Source organism: Pristiophorus japonicus, chromosome 12 (assembly GCF_044704955.1).
Source record: "Pristiophorus japonicus isolate sPriJap1 chromosome 12, sPriJap1.hap1, whole genome shotgun sequence".
NCBI lineage: Eukaryota > Metazoa > Chordata > Chondrichthyes > Pristiophoridae > Pristiophorus > Pristiophorus japonicus.
This window is the reverse complement of record NC_091988.1, coordinates 194187381-194203538: the sequence shown is the minus strand read 5'-3', so window position 1 is coordinate 194203538 and position 16158 is coordinate 194187381. Positions and strand designations below refer to the sequence as shown.

At 45.6% G+C, this 16158-nt stretch overlaps 1 protein-coding gene across 2 annotated transcripts in view; it reads left to right on the top strand.

The window, feature by feature from the left end:
- The window catches only part of LOC139277629 (eyes absent homolog 1-like), a 234800-nt gene that overhangs the window by 144626 nt on the left and 74016 nt on the right, over positions 1–16158 (top strand). For both annotated transcript variants that reach the window (XM_070896366.1, XM_070896365.1), the window contains exons 9-10: positions 3376–3518; positions 11284–11367. In XM_070896366.1, coding sequence (XP_070752467.1) covers positions 3376–3518; positions 11284–11367 — 227 coding nt within the window. The remainder of the gene's footprint in view (positions 1–3375; positions 3519–11283; positions 11368–16158) is intronic.

The following is a 16158-nucleotide window of genomic DNA, read 5'->3' as shown; positions in this document are numbered from 1 at the left end:
ACACAACCTGCAACATTATATCACTAGAAGTAAAGCCTTTAAAGTCATCTGATTTAAAAAATGGAAGTGCAATTTGGAACATCATTGCTCTTGTCTGCAGGCCAATACATCAACGCCTCAGAAACACTAACATGGGTTCTCAATTATTGCAGTTTAATGCACTAATCCCCTCTCCTGTAGGTAAATGCACCAATCCCCTCTCCTGCAGGTAAGTGCACCAATCCCCTCTCCTGCAGGTAAATGCACCAATCCCCTCTCCTGCAGGTAAATGCACCAATCCCCTCTCCTGTCGGTAAATGCACCAATCCCCTCTCCTGTAGGTAAACGCACCAATCCCCTCTCCTGCAGGAAATGTTCCCTCTAAATGTTCTTTGTTGTGAGCAGCCTATTTATTTCAATGCGCTGTACCTTTAAATTTGCTGCGCAGCCAGATACTCACTGTATCTTAGAGGGACCTGCGTGGTAACTTCCAGATTGCTGTGCAGCCATGCACGCATGCAGCTTAGAGGGAACATTGCCTGCAGTTAAATGCACTATCTCGAACTCTTGCAGTTAAATGCACCATTGTCAACTCCTGCAACTAAATTCACCATTGTCAACTCCTGCAACTAAATGCACCATTGTCAACTCCTGCAGTTAAATGCACCATTCTCAACTCCTGCAACTAAATGCACCATTGTCAACTCCTGCAACTAAATGCACCATTGTAAACTCCTGCAGTTGAATGCATCATTGGCAACTCCTGCAATTAAATGCACCATCCCCAACTCCTGCAACTAAATGCACCATTGGCAACTCCTGCAACTAAATGCACCATCGTCAACTCCTACAGTTAAATGCACCATCCCCAGCTCCTGCAATTAAATGTGCCATCCCCAACTCCTACAACTAAATGCACCATTGTCAACTCCTGCAACTAAATGCACCATTGCCAACTCATGCAGTTAAATGCACCATCGTCAACCCCTGCAGTTAAATGCACCATCCCCAACTCCTGCAGTTAAATGCACCATTGTCAACCCCTGCAGTTAAATGCACCATTGTCAACTCCTGCAGTTAAATGCACCATTGTCAACTCCTGCAATTAAATGCACCATCCCCAACTCCTGCAACTAAATGCACCATTGTCAACTCCTGCAACTAAATGCACCATCGTCAACTCCTGCAGTTAAATGCACCATCCCCAACTCCTGCAATTAAATGTGCCATCCCCAACTCCTGCAACTAAATGCACCATTGTCAACTCCTGCAACTAAATGCACCATTGTCAACTCCTGCAACTAAATGCACCATTGTCAACTCCTGCAGTTAAATGCACCATCTCCAACTCCTGCAGTTAAATTCACCATTGCCAACTCCTGCAACTAAATGCACCAATGTCAACTCCTGCAGTTAAATGCACCATTGTCAACTCATGCAACTAAATGCACCATTGTCAACTCCTGCAGTTAAATGCACCATCCCCAACCCCTGCAACTAAATGCATAATTATCAACTCCTGCAGTTAAATGCACCATTCTCAATTCCTGTAGGTCAATCTGACCATTTCCAATTTGTCCATTGCAATATCTCATTCCCAATTCCATCAGGATTATTATTCCATTCTCAGCAAGAATATGAGTGGGTCAAGAAATGCTGGCAACTGAAATAATATCTGAAAATTATAAAGTAACATCAAAGCTCAGACATGTGTCACCTTAACCTGCAGTAAAGTAGAAAACAAATATTGAGAATACAATTAATATTTGATCTTTAGCTCTATTTGAATTGCAAGTTTATTTTGGTGCCATATTGAATTATATTTATCGAATAAAAATGCTATAACCTATTTTGCAAAAATGATGAGCTTTCATAAATGTAACTTCACAAAGGATTATTAGATCTGGGTGATTCTAAAGTACTGAAATACTATCGGTCTGAGAAATAGGAGTAGAACAGAATATGTCATTGTTCACGAACTTAAATAGTTGCTTTGGGGTGACTAGTTGAATGTGGAAATCTGGTACACATCAGAGTCTGTCTTGAATAGAATGCTTTATAAATTTACTTCTTAGCGAATACTTATGGACGGTGTAAAGTGTAGAAATGTGAGAAGGGAACCCGCACGCAAAGGCCAAATTCGGCTTTGCCAACTTCCAAAGATGCTTGTGGCACATCAGCATGATTATGAAAGACTGAAAAAAAATTCTTCAGCTGCTTTGAAATGCATGTTGTAAATGGAATAGAAATCTCAGTGATTCAGTGGTATCTGGAGGACGTGGCAGACACACCTGGAACCACTTCCAGTCGTTTATCACCTGTCAATCATTACCACATTACGGTGTAACAACACAATCCGTGTGGAAAGTGTTTATACACAATGAGGTGGGATTAACAGCCTTGGGTGTGGAAAGTGGCCATAGCCCAGTAACAGAATCAGTACAGAAAATGATTACAACCCTTGAGGTGAAGGGAAATCACAGAGCCCCTGTAGAAAGCCACTAGAGCCAATAGGTAAGGGCTCTCTTATCTCTTCAGCCAGGAAAGTACAGGTCACATGATCTTACCCTGTATGACCATTAACAAATGCAAAGTAGGCTTTGCAGCTCTTTACAAGATACAATTGTTATCTCAGCGGGTCGGGCAGCATCTGTGGAGAGAAACAGAGTTAACGTTTCAGGTCTGTGACCCTTCGTCAGAACTGGAGAGTGTTCAAAATGAACAGATTCATAAGGAGCACCGAAAGGGGGAGGGGAGGAAAGAACAAAAGGGAAGGTCTGTGATAGGGGGGAAGACAGGAGAGATTAGAGAGACAAAAGGGATGATGGGCCAACTTGAGATGGTAATGGCAGAAGTTAGAAAAAGATACGTCGAGATAGGATGTGACTGGCGGAATAATTACCAGCTGCCATTGGAGACAGAGAGAGAAGAAAAAAAATACGTAAGATGGGGATGGGTGGGGATAAAAAAAAAGGAGGAAAGGGAGAAAAATAGGGGCAGAGGTTATGGTCTGAAGTTGTTGAACTTGATGTTGAGTCCAGAAGACTGTCAAATGAAAGATGAGGTGCTGTTCCTTGAGCTTACATTGAGCTTCATTGGAACAGTGTAGGAAGCCAAGGACGGAGAGGTCAGAGTGGGAATGGATTCAGATTCCAGCATCCACAGTATTTTGCTTTTGTACAATTGTTATCATTGGGTCCATGTGTTTTTGCAGTGTATAATGTCAATAGCGGTAAATTTGGTGCCATCACAACCTTATATTGCAACTGGGCTAGTTATGTTTTCATATTCTTGAATCTGACTAACTTTGATTAAAAAAAAAGTAATCACTGTGTAACTGTGACGAGTCTCTGTTGGCTTTCAAATTGTTTGAACGGTTTAATGTCATTACTTCAGGAAATTACAATACTGTCAATCGCCCCAGAACCCCTGTGAAAGATTTGGATTCCGATCGGCAGCGGAGAAGTTCAGACGGAAAGTTACGCGGAAGATCAAAAAGGAACAATGATCCTTCCCCTCCACTGGACACGGACATCGAGGTACTGGCTAACCATTCGATTTATCAGAGCCTACTGATACTTTCCACAGTGTTACCGAGTTACAATGTTAGTTATAATCTCACAGCGAGTTACAATTGCATGCTTAACGTTACACTGTAACAACTACAACTTTACAGAGTTAGTGTTACAGCATTACGGAGGCACAGAAGTCGGGTCATGACGTAGCATCCGCAATATTACACAGAGCGACTGAGTTAGAGTTATGAACATAATTTTGGAGAGTTACAATGTAACAGGGTTAGCATTAGAGTTGCAATTTTACATCATTGTAGGCCACAGCCTTCCACCCATCTCCCCCTTTCATTGGGGAGAAACTCCAGTGTGGTAGGACTTCCACCTGCGCCCGCCCTGCTAACACTAGGCCATTATCCCAACCTTAGCCCGTGATAGGTGGATTCTCCAACCTCCACTGGCAAGTGGTGTAGCAGGCATTGTGGCACCGCCATGCTAAGAAAGATTGACATTTATATAGCGCCCTTCACGACCACCGCTTTACAGCCAATGAGGTACTTTTGGAGTGTAGTCACTGTTGTAATGTGGGAAACGCGGCAGCCAATTTGTGCACAGCAAGCTCCCACAAACGGCATTGTGATAATGACCAGATCCTCTGTTTTATGTCATGTTGATTGAGAGGTAAATATTGGGCAGGACACCGGGGATAACTCCCCTGCTCTTCTTCAAAATAGTGGCATGGGATTTTTTACACCCACCTGGGAGAGCAGACAGGGCCTCAGTTTAATGCCTCATCTGAAAGACAGCACCTCCGACAGTGCAGCGCTCCCTCAGTACTGGAGTCTCAGCCTAGATTTATTTGCTCAAGTTGCTGGAGTGGGACTTGAACCTACAACGTTCTGACTCAGAGGCAAGCGTGTGCCCACTGAGCCATGGCTGACACAGTAGGGGCAGGAGGTGGCTGACGAGCTGTCTCTTCATTTCTTCTTTGCCGAAGAACATTTCATTTTGCTGATGGGGGCACGTGGGCTGCTGCACTCTGAAAGCTCTTGCACCAGCAGCAGCATGTCTTTGTTTTTGTTGCTATCAGGCCCCCCTCCCTGCGCCCTCTCTCAATGCTGGGTACCTGGGCCTACCAGCTGGCTTATGATTTCAGCGTTTGAAGAAAGCAAAATGGCGGAGGCTGTGTTTCCCTCATTTGCATGTACTTACCATTGATTGCCCGCAGAGGGGCTGACGCAATTTATGCTAATGGGCCTGGCCCCCAGGGAATGGTGGGGACAAAGCAGCTTGCGTCCCTGAGGTTCGATCTGCCTCGGCCCCCCCAGAGGTCGGCAGGGTCAGTGGGTCTGGATTCCGTGGTGCCAGAATTACCATTACAGTCACAGTAACAAAATTGCAATGTTAGCATTAGAGTACAGGTGCAGCGTCCAAAAGCCGGAGTTTTGGAAACCGGAATGTTCCTGAATCCACACTCTGGACCGATTGGTGGCAGGGTCGTCCGGAATCCGTAAAGTGTTCTGGAATCCAGACTCACCGACCCTGCCGACCTTGGGGCCCTGCTGCTGCCCGACCTTGGGGCTCTCGCCTCCATTCGCCTCGCCCTGTTTGCCAACATGGCCCTTACTTTGGGGCCTCCTCACCGCCCCCCCCCCCCCAACACCTCCTCTGCGACAGGGCCCGCCGGCCCAAACACTTCCTTGGTGGCGTGGCCCTGCCCAAACTGCTCCTCCATGGCGGGGCCCGCCTGAGCACCTCCTCCATGGCGGGGCCCGCCTGAGTACCTCCTCCATGGCGGGGCCCGCCTGAGCACCTCCTCCATGGCGGGGCCCGCCTGAGTACCTCCTCCATGGCGGGGCCCGCCTGAGCACCTCCTCCATGGCGGGGCCCGCCTGAGTACCTCCTCCATGGCGGGGCCGGCCTGAGCACCTCCTCCATGGCGGGGCCCGCCTGAGTACCTCCTCCATGGCAGGGCCCGCCTGAGCACCTCCTCCATGGCGGGGCCCGCCTGAGCACCTCCTCCATGGCGGGGCCCGCCTGAGCACCTGCTCCATGGTGGGGCCCGCCTCAGCACCTCCTCCATGGCGGGGCCCGCCTGAGCACCTCCTCCATGGCGGGGCCGGCCTGAGCACCTCCTCCATGGCGGGGCCCGCCTGAGTACCTCCTCCATGGCGGGGCCCGCCTGAGCACCTCCTCCATGGCGGGGCCCGCCTGAGCACCTGCTCCATGGCGGGGCCCGCCTGAGTACCTCCTCCATGGCGGGGCCCGCCTCAGCACCTCCTCCATGGCGGGGCCCGCCTGAGTACCTGCTCCATGGCGGGGCCCGCCTGAGTACCTCCTCCATGGCGGGGCCCGCCTCAGCACCTCCTCCATGGCGGGGCCCGCCTGAGCACCTCCTCCATGGCGGGGCCCGCCTGAGTACCTCCTCCATGGCGGGGCCCGCCTGAGCACCTCCTCCATGGCGGGGCCCTCCTCAGCACCTCCTCCATGGCGGGGCCCGCCTGAGCACCTGCTCCATGGTGGGGCCCGCCTCAGCACCTCCTCCATGGCGGGGCCCGCCTGAGCACCTCCTCCATGGCGGGGCCGGCCTGAGCACCTCCTCCATGGCGGGGCCCGCCTGAGTACCTCCTCCATGGCGGGGCCCGCCTGAGCACCTCCTCCATGGCGGGGCCCGCCTGAGCACCTGCTCCATGGCGGGGCCCGCCTGAGTACCTCCTCCATGGCGGGGCCCGCCTCAGCACCTCCTCCATGGCGGGGCCCGCCTCAGCACCTCCTCCATGGCGGGGCCCGCCTGAGTACCTCCTCCATGGCGGGGCCCGCCTCAGCACCTCCTCCATGGCGGGGCCCGCCTGAGTACCTGCTCCATGGCGGGGCCCGCCTGAGCACCTCCTCCATGGCGGGGCCCGCCTGAGCACCTCCTCCATGGCGGGGCCCGCCTGAGCACCTCCTCCATGGCGGGGCCCGCCTCAGCACCTCCTCCATGGCGGGGCCCGCCTCAGCACCTCCTCCATGGCAGGGCCCGCCTCAGCACCTCCTCCATGCCAGGGCCAGCGGCCCGAACAGCTCCTTGGCAGCGAACCCCCCCCCCCCTTTCTGACGTTCCAAAATCCGGAAATACCCGAACCTGGGCTCTGATATTTCTGGATTCGTGACATCGACAAGACAATCCAAAGTCCGGAAAAACGCAGAACCCTGAACGGCCTCGGTCCCGAGGGTTCCGGATTCTGGACGCTGTACCTATATTGCAATTGCATTACAGAGTTGCAGCATTGCAGAGATGTCAATCAAATATTACAGTGCAGCTTTCGTTTGTTTTCCTCTGTATTTACCAAGCATTTATTGGGCCAAGTAATCTCCATTAAAAGCCCATGTCAAAAAAGAATTCTGTCTAAACAAGTTCATTCTTTTACAATCTATCTGAAGTAGTTGGTACCATTGTGTGGACAGTATTAAATTTAAAGCCAGTATTTATCTAAGTCATTAACTTAGTATTTACATAGAAAAGATAAAATGTGTAACTTAAGAAAACTCAAAAATATTTTATTCTTGTGTAGCCTTTGTTTGTCGAAGGACTTCCATTTGAACAAAAAATCTGATAGTTTTAAACTTCGCAAAGTTTGTATATCCGATCCTGTTCTACATATTGCTAGGATGACAATTCTATGCCGCACATGCCCATGACTGAGTCAGCACTGAGAGAGCAGTCATATTCTACGTTTGTACTATCTTCTAAGGAAGCTTTGTTTCTAATTGGATTGAATATAAGGACCTGCGTAATTTGAAGAAAACATCCAGTAAAATATGGTCCTTATTTTTATGTGTTGTGAACACATGCGGAGAGGCCCAATTTGCTTTTAGAAGAAAGCAAATTGTTTAGTTTGACTTAAATTTGGATCTGTGACATGTCCTTGACTGGGCCATGTCCTTTAATGTATCCCGTTAATGTGCCCTGTGAGATGTTCCTTTAAAATGCCCCAATAATATACACTTTTACCTTCTGAGTGAAGAAATTTCTCCTCATCTTAAAAGGCCGGCCTCTTATCCTGAGACTGTACACTCTTTAATATTTCCCTGTGACATGTCCCTTTAGTGTCCCATTGCTGCATATTTTTCAGTGTGGCCTTCACATACCCTTTTAATATGTCCACATGAGATACCATATAAGGGACATGTTCTTTAGTGTAATTAACTTCATGACATTGCTCTTCAATACATTTCTGTGACATATCCCTTTAATATTTAATTTTGTGGATTTTGCAAAGAACAGTATAATTATAAGAACATAAGAATTAGGAACAGGAATAGGCCATATGGCCCCTCGAGCCTGCTCCGCCATTCAATAAGATCATGGCTGATCTTCGACCTCAACTCCACCTTCATCCCCATATGCCTTGATTCCCCTAGAGTCCAAATATCTATCTATCTCAGCCTTGAATATACTCAGGAACTGAGCATCTACAGCACTTTGGGGCAGAGAATTCCAAAGATTCACAACCTTCTGAGTGAAGAAATTCTTCCTCATCTTAAAAGGCCGGCCCTTTATCCTGAGACTATATCCCCTGGTTCTAGAAACTGCAGCCAGGGGAAACATCCTCTCTGCGTCTACCCTGTCAACCCCCCTCAGAATCTTGTATGTTTCAATGAGACCACCTCTCAATCTTCTAAACTCCAGAGAGTATAGGCCCAATCTACTCAATCTCCCCTCATAGGGCAACCCTCTCATCCCAGGAATCAATCTAGTGAACCTTCATTGCACCATCTCCAAGGCCAGTATATCTTTCCTTCGATAAGGAGACCAAAACTGGGCACAGTACTCCAGGTGTGGTCTCACCAAAGTCCTGATTAGAATCCAAACAATTTCTAGTAAAATAACTGGTCAATGAATTTGTCACCAAATCTTCGGTTCATCATCTGGGTGAAAATTGCAGTGTGGTGTAATTTTATGGAGCACTTTTCCGAAAGTACCTGGTGGTCCCGGAGGAGCGTGGGATTCCGTTGAGGAGGCCTTCTCTTCCCGTGCTACGAAGCACGCTCCCGTCCTCCTGGTTCCCACGCAGAAGGTGCAGTCATGTGTGACTGCTCAACCAATCAAGTAAAGTATTCTCAATTAATAGCAATGGGAACTCTGTTGTTACCAGTTCTCATTGCTAGTAATTGAGAAAAAAAAAACAAACACAATAACACCAATTAAAAAATAAAAAACACATCTCACATAATTAAAATTAATTGAAATTAAAGTTAATAAATACCTTAGAGAAAATTTATTTTTCCAAGTTTTTAAAAAGTTTTTTAAATTATGGTTTGAAATAAATTTAATGTAGTGAGCAGGATTTTTAAAAATAAAATGTGTATTTTTAATTTTATGTTTTTTATGTGTTTTAAGACTTTTACGCCTGTAACAGTAGGCTGTGCGCCTGCTTTTATCAGGCGCAAGAGTTTTCAGGACATTTACTGGGCAAGATATGGGTAAATCCCGTAATCTTGCTCTTGCAAATGTCCTCGCTCCCGAGATGCAGAGGATCTGTCAAACTCCAGCTTGACAGATTGGAAAAGCCGGTTTTTAGTGCATGCCCATTGTGCACTGAAAACTGGCTTTTCCGATGCCTTCCCGGGTCCGTACACACTCCGTATGGACCCGTGAAGGCCGGAATTTCTGGGCCATTAGGTTTTAAAAGTAAATCTGAAAAGAAATCAACAGATTTGTTTCTTTAAGCTGAAAGTAACCCCAGCTCAGAACTAACTGTGCGACTTCATTTTAAATTTCACTCAAAGGTTTTCAAAGGTTTTATATTTTACTCAGCAACAAGCTGACAAAGCAATGTAAAGGAGAGGATATGAATACCAGTTTATTATAATATTCTGGTTATAGCTTGTTCCCTTTGTTATACTGGATAGCCAGTCCTGTTCTACACCTGTGCCTCTTTCACTCAGAACTGAGTGTCCACTTGACTCGGGTGGTAACACTCTCGCCTCTTGAGTTAGAAAGCTGTGGGTTCAGGCACCATGACAGGACTTGAGCAGATAATCACAGCTAACATTCGAGCGCAGTATTGAGGGAGTGCAGCATTGTTGGAGGTGCTGTTCTTTGGTCGAAGCTTTAAACACATTAGGAGGGGGGGGGTGCATTAAGAATCTGATGGGGGTCATTTTGATACTGTAAAACAAGTGATATTGATTCAGCCATCCATTGTACATCCCTCCTGATTTTCATCGCCATTGAATTCAGGGGAGACATATAACTCACAGTTGAATCAATATCGCCTATTTTACAGTATGGCATAAGTCAAAATTATGCCACATGGCCCTACTTCAAAGAAGAACAGGGAGTTCTCCAAGTGTCCTGGCCAACAATCTTCCCTAAACCAACAACACCAATAATGAATGAACTGGCTATGCATCTCAGTGTTGTTTTTGGGATCTTGCTGCTGTGTTTGCCGATATAACAACAGTGCCTGCACTTCGAAGTAATTTCTGGTATGTGAAACATTTTTGCCCGTTTCTGAGACATAATAAGGCGCTTCATAAAATATAGATATTCCTTCTAATGGGAAAGTCAGTCCAGCTTTGTACATTGCTAACTGGATTAGGACTGGGATAGTCGGTCCTGTTCTGTGTATGTCCTTGACTGGAACATATCTGGAATTGGCGGTCGTGTTATACTGCTGTTAGATATTTCACTATTTCACTGTCATAGCTTGTTTCCATGGCCAATGTTTTACAGTAAGTGAAATAAGTCAAATTCTGTTTTTTATTACATGGGATTCTGTGATTTTTACCGGTGGTTTGGGGATCAAATTCCGTGATTCTGTCTGTTTACATTTAGGGCTACTGGTTCATGGTGACTGAATGAGTCAAATTCCAATTTTATTGCACGAGACTCTGGGATTTTCCAGGATTTTACCAGTGTTTTGGGGATTTACTCTGAGATTCCATCCATTTTTCCATGAAAACTGCAGTGGGTTTCATTTATTTGCCACGTGAACAGCCACAACACATTTATTGTAAGGTAGATTTATAATAATACCGGAGAAAATATTTCTCCAAAATATTGATCAATCCTAGTCACAGATTCATCAGATATCTTCCCCTCTTGGTGGCTAAACGGATTGTCACTGCTGATGTGTCAGCTGTGGCTTAGTGGGTAACACACTTGCCTCTGCATCAGAAGGTTGTGGGTTCATGTCCCACTCCAGAGACTTGAGCACAAAAAACTTAGGCTGACACTCCAGTGCAGTGCTGAGGGAGCGCTGTAGTGTCGGAGGTGCTGTCTTTCAGATGAGGTGTTAAACCGAGGTCCCCTCTGCTCTCAAGTGGATGTAAAAGATCCCATGGCACTATTTTGAAGAGCAGAGGAGTTATTTCTGGTGTCGTGGCCAATATTTATCCCTCAATCAACATCACAAAAAAACACATGATCTGGTCATTATCACATTGCTGCTTGTGGGAGCTTGCTTGTGCGCAAATTGGCTGCCGCGTTTCCCACAATACAACAGTGACTACACTCCAAAAGTACTTCATTAGCTATAAAGCGCTTTGAGATGTCCAGTGGTTGTGAAAGGTGCTATATAAATGCAAGTCTTTCTTTCTATGTGATTTGTGAATGAGCATCACCGAATGCAGCCATTCGGTGATGCTCATTCCAGCTCCAGCTGATTGACCACATTCATGCCACATCCTGATTCAGCATCCAACCTATGAAATATGCATGAACTCCATTCATAGAATAATGATATTGCAGATTAGATTGAGTTATTGCCAGAGCTAACCTCTTCTTTGGTTCTTTTCTTCACAGCGGGTTTTTGTGTGGGATTTGGATGAAACCATCATTGTTTTCCATTCATTACTCACGGGGACATATGCCACCCGATATGGAAAGGTAGGACCTTTACTCTAAACCCCTGTACCTCGGAGGATAAAGAATGCTGTGTGTGTATTTATTTACCAAATGAAAGATATAGGCCCCCTTTTATGTGGTATACAGAGGCTCTAATTAATCCCTTGAGGACCGGGGTAACATAAATTCAGTCGGCCGAGGCAATGCCTTTCCCTTTATGGAGAAACTATTAAAAATTTAAGTTCTGTTGCTCTGTACACTTAACATATTTCGCCGTATAAAATTGAATGTTTGGAATTTAGAGGGAACCGTTTTTATAAGTGATCACAATAATAAAATGTAGATCATTCAGGATTATGGGCCTTCATTCCCCAGATGTATAGGAAATAGAAAAATCAGGTGCTCAAAGACTCCCTTTTAAAATTGGATTAACATTCGACCAAGAGTTCTTGTGTTCTCCGCCAGTTTGCTGTAAAGTTTTTATGTTCATCGAGGCCATATGGAAAAGTGAGTTTGTTGAGCAGAGCACAGGCCTGTGTTGTGTAAGTGTGTGCTTCGTGTTGTCCATACACCATGGTGCAGTCCTGGAGCTGAAGGAAGAGAGTCACTGAGATCTAACTACTTGCACAAATGTCCCCTTCAGTGCCCATGGCAAACTGGTGCCAAGTGACTGGTATCACTGCTCACACACTCCCTCCACATGACGGCAGGGCCCTCCAATTACAGTGATATTTGGGGTCTTGATAGACTCCGTGCACAGTTTCTTTCTTTCTTTCTTTCTGTCTTTCTGTCTATCTGTCTGTCTGTCTTTCATAAGACCATAAGACATAAGAACATAAGAAATAGGAGCAGGAGTAGGCCATATGGCTCCTTGAGCCTGCTCCGCCATTTAATATGATCATGGCTGATCCGATCATGGACTCAGGACCACATCCCTGCCTGCTCTCCATATCCCCTTAATCCCTTATCGGTTAAGAAACTGTCTATCTCTGTCTTAAATTTATTCAATGTCCCAGTTTCCACAGTTCTGTGAGGCAGTGAATTCCACAGATTTACAACCCTCTGAGAGAAGAAATTCCTCCTCATCTCAGTTTTAAATGGGCGGCCCCATATTCTAAGATTATGCTCCCTAGTTCTAGTCACCCCTATCAGTAGAAACATCCTCCCTGCATCTACCTTGTCAAGCTCCCTCATAATCTTATATGTTTCAATAAGATCACCTCTCATTCTTCTGAATTCCAATGAGTAGAGGCCCAACCTACTCAACCTTTCCTCATAAGTCAACCCCTCATCCCCAGAATCAACCCAGTGAACCTTCTCTGAATTGCCTCCAAAGTAAGTGCATCATTTCTTAAATATGGGAACCAAAACTGCACGCAGTATTCCAGGTGTGTCCTCACCAATACCCTGTATAACTGTAGCAAGACAGCCCTGCTTTTATACTCCATCCTCTTTGCAATAAAAGCCAAGATTCCATTGCCCTTCCTGATCACTTGCTGTACCTCGATACTATCCTTTTGTGTTTCATGCACAAGTACCTCCAGGTCCCGCTGTACTGCAGCACTTTGCAATCCTTCTCCATTTAAATAATAACTTGCTCTTCGATTATTTTCTGCCGAAGTGCATAACTTTACACTTTCCAACATTATACTCCATCTGTCAAATTTTTGCCCAATCACTTAGCCTGTCTATGTCCTTTTGCAGGTTTTTTATGTCCCCCTCACACATTGCTTTTCCTTCCACCTTTTTATCATCAGCAAACTTGGCTACGTTACATTCGGACCCTTCATTCAAGTCGTTAATATAGATTGTAAATAGTTGGGGCCCCAGCACTGATCCCTGCGACACCCCACTAGTTACTGATTGTCAATCAGAGAATGAACCATTTATCCCAACTTTCCCTCCCTCCACTCCCTCCCTCCCCTCCCTCCCACCCCTCCCTCCCTCCCCTCCCTACCTTCCTTCCTTCCTTCCTTCCTTCCTTTTTTTCTTTTTTTCTTTCTACTGAGTTTCTTAGAGGAGCTGGGGGAAGAAAATAAAGGAGATAAATTGAAAGATAAAAAGGATAATTGAAAGAGAAAAGAGGAAGGAAGGAAGCAGGAACTTAGATTTATACACCAGCTTTTTATATCCTCAAGAATTCTCAAGGCACTACACAACCAATGAAGTACTTTTGAAGTGTAGTCACTGTTGTTACACAGACAATGAGATATATGATCAGATACTTTTTTTTTAAAGAGGTGTTGGTTGAGGGATAAATGTTGGTCAGGACACCAGGAGAATTCCTCCATTCTTCTTCAGATAATGCCACGTGATCTTTTACATCCATCAGAGACAGATGGGGCCCCGGCTTACCACCTAATCTAAAAACAGCGCCTTCGATAGCGCAGCACCTTCAACAGTGCAGCGCTCTCTCAGTACTGCACTGAAGAGTTGGCATGGATTATGTGCTCAAGTCTCTGGAGTGGGCTTAAAAAGGGGCAGCAAAAGAGCAAAAAGGCAGCAAGGAATAGATTAGAAATGTGCCTACAGTCACATTCAACATATACCTCCCGCCAATATTCCCTCTCGTCTCAAATCTTACTTGAAGTATGTTAATCGTATACTCATATTGGAAAAAATCCTGGAGTCAGGTAGTGAATGCATAAATGAGAAGCACCTAAAGAGACAGGAGAAAAAACCCTAACAAGCTGGGCATGTGATCAGGAAGGCCAATAGAATCTTGGCCTTTATTTCAAAGGGGATGGAGTATAAAAGCAGGAAAGCCTTGTTACAGCTATACAGGGTATTGGTGAGGCCACACCTGGAATACTGTGTGCAGTTTTGGTTTCCATATTTAAGAAAGGATATGTGGTTGCTTTGGAGGCAGTTCAGAGAAGGTTCACTAAGTTGATTCCGGAGATGAGGGGGTTGACTTATGAGGAAAGGTTGGACCTCTACTCATTGGAGTTCAGAAGAATGAGAGGTGATCTTATCGAAACATATAAGATTATGAGAGGGCTTGACAAGGTGGATGCAGAGAGGATGTTTCTACTGATGGGGGAGACTAGAACTAGAGGGCATGATCTTAGAATAAGGGGCCGCCCATTTAAGACTGAGATGAGGAGGAATTTCTTCTCTCTGAGGATTGTAAATCTGCCTCAGAGAGCTGTGCAAACTGGGACATTGAATAAATTTAAGACAGAGATAGACAGTTTCTTAACGGATAAGGGGTTATGGGGAGCAGGCAGATATGTGAACCTGAGTCCATGATCGGATCGGCCATGATCGTATTAAATGGCAGAGCAGGCTCGAGGGGCCGTATGGCTTACTCCTGCTCCTATTTCTTATGTTCTTATGTGAGGGGAGGGAGTTTAAATCTCTGGTAGAACTTAGGAATGAAAACTAGTTTAAAGGTATTATGCAGGAGGCCTGTGCACATCCCCAGAAATCTACCTGTAAAACGGGCACGGTGACATGGAACTTCTAGACACTGTCCCCAACATCTCTGGAACCTGGATCCAGATCTAACCCAGACCAGTGGGATGAAAGTTTCCTTTCCTTTGTCCTGCAGCTATCCCTGACCTGGGAGTACTCGATACTGCTGCTGACTGTAAACTGTGGAAATTGTTCCATTCTCCGACTTTAATAAAAAATAAAAGTTTCTGGCAATTTTTTTTTTCATTTATAAAAGAAAAACAGAGCACCTTTTTTTATTATTACAGATGAAGCAAAATGTGATGTCTTGATGCAGAACAGAGCCAGGAATTGAATAGTTCAATATGAAAGGTCATTGTAATAATAATAATAATGCTCTGAGGAAAATAAAACTTTATCACAAACTGGTTGTTCCCTCGACGGGAATCTGCTGCAGTATGTTTAGCAGAAAGGAAGTAGTGTCTGTGGGTTTATTTTCACATTGTTTGATGAAATCCGAGAAATCCTCTATTGGACCTCGTAAAGCAGCTCCTGAACAAGGGAACGGAAATGGAGAATTACACTGTACATAAGTTGCAATGAGAATAGCTGTCTGGTGACATCATGACTGCATCCGTACATCATTCCCTGCAATAGTTCCGCTGTCGACTGTAAATGAATAACTTTGTGGGGTTGGGGAGGGGGAAGAGGGGGAACCTTTAATGCGATATTGTCCCGAGTCAGGAGGCAAGAGCAGCAGGAGAGTGGCTTAGGAAGTATTTTCGGAGATCTAAGTGCACGTGAGCGGATATATGCTGTGCTTACTACTACGTTAACTCTCTAAACTACAGTACTTCAGGGGAGTTGGATTTCCTTCTGAGGGTCAAGCAATTTTTACAAATCAAGATGTTCAGTGAAACAGCTTGGACTGACTTCCAGGATAATTCCAGGCAACACTCTTGATCTTTTTTTAACACAGACACATGCTCTGCCCGAGCATTTATCTGCACAAATATCATCTTAAAGAGGACAATGCAGATCCAGCCAAGCACCAGATATGATGCAACTTTGTTTTTCTGGCTTCAGTGCTATTTTTAGCCAAGATTCTGCGACGTTGTGAAAAAAGAAGAATGCAAGGCAAGTTTTTAGATGCGTGCAGGAACAAATATTAATGTATTGTGCTGTAGGCAATGTGCCGTAATTTGCGGCCCCGCAAGTTCTGGGTTTAGGCATGCACTGCAAATGCGCTAAAACCCAGAACTTGCGAGCTGTCAAGAATTCCCTCGGTGGATCCTCCGCATCCCCGAGAAAAGGGCATCCACGGGCGGAGAGTTGGGCTATTTGCCCAACTTCTGCCCAGCGACTGCCCGTGAAATTCTTATGCCTGGTCAAAGCAGGCCTGCTTTTACCAGCGTAAGTATTTAAAAAAAGAACACC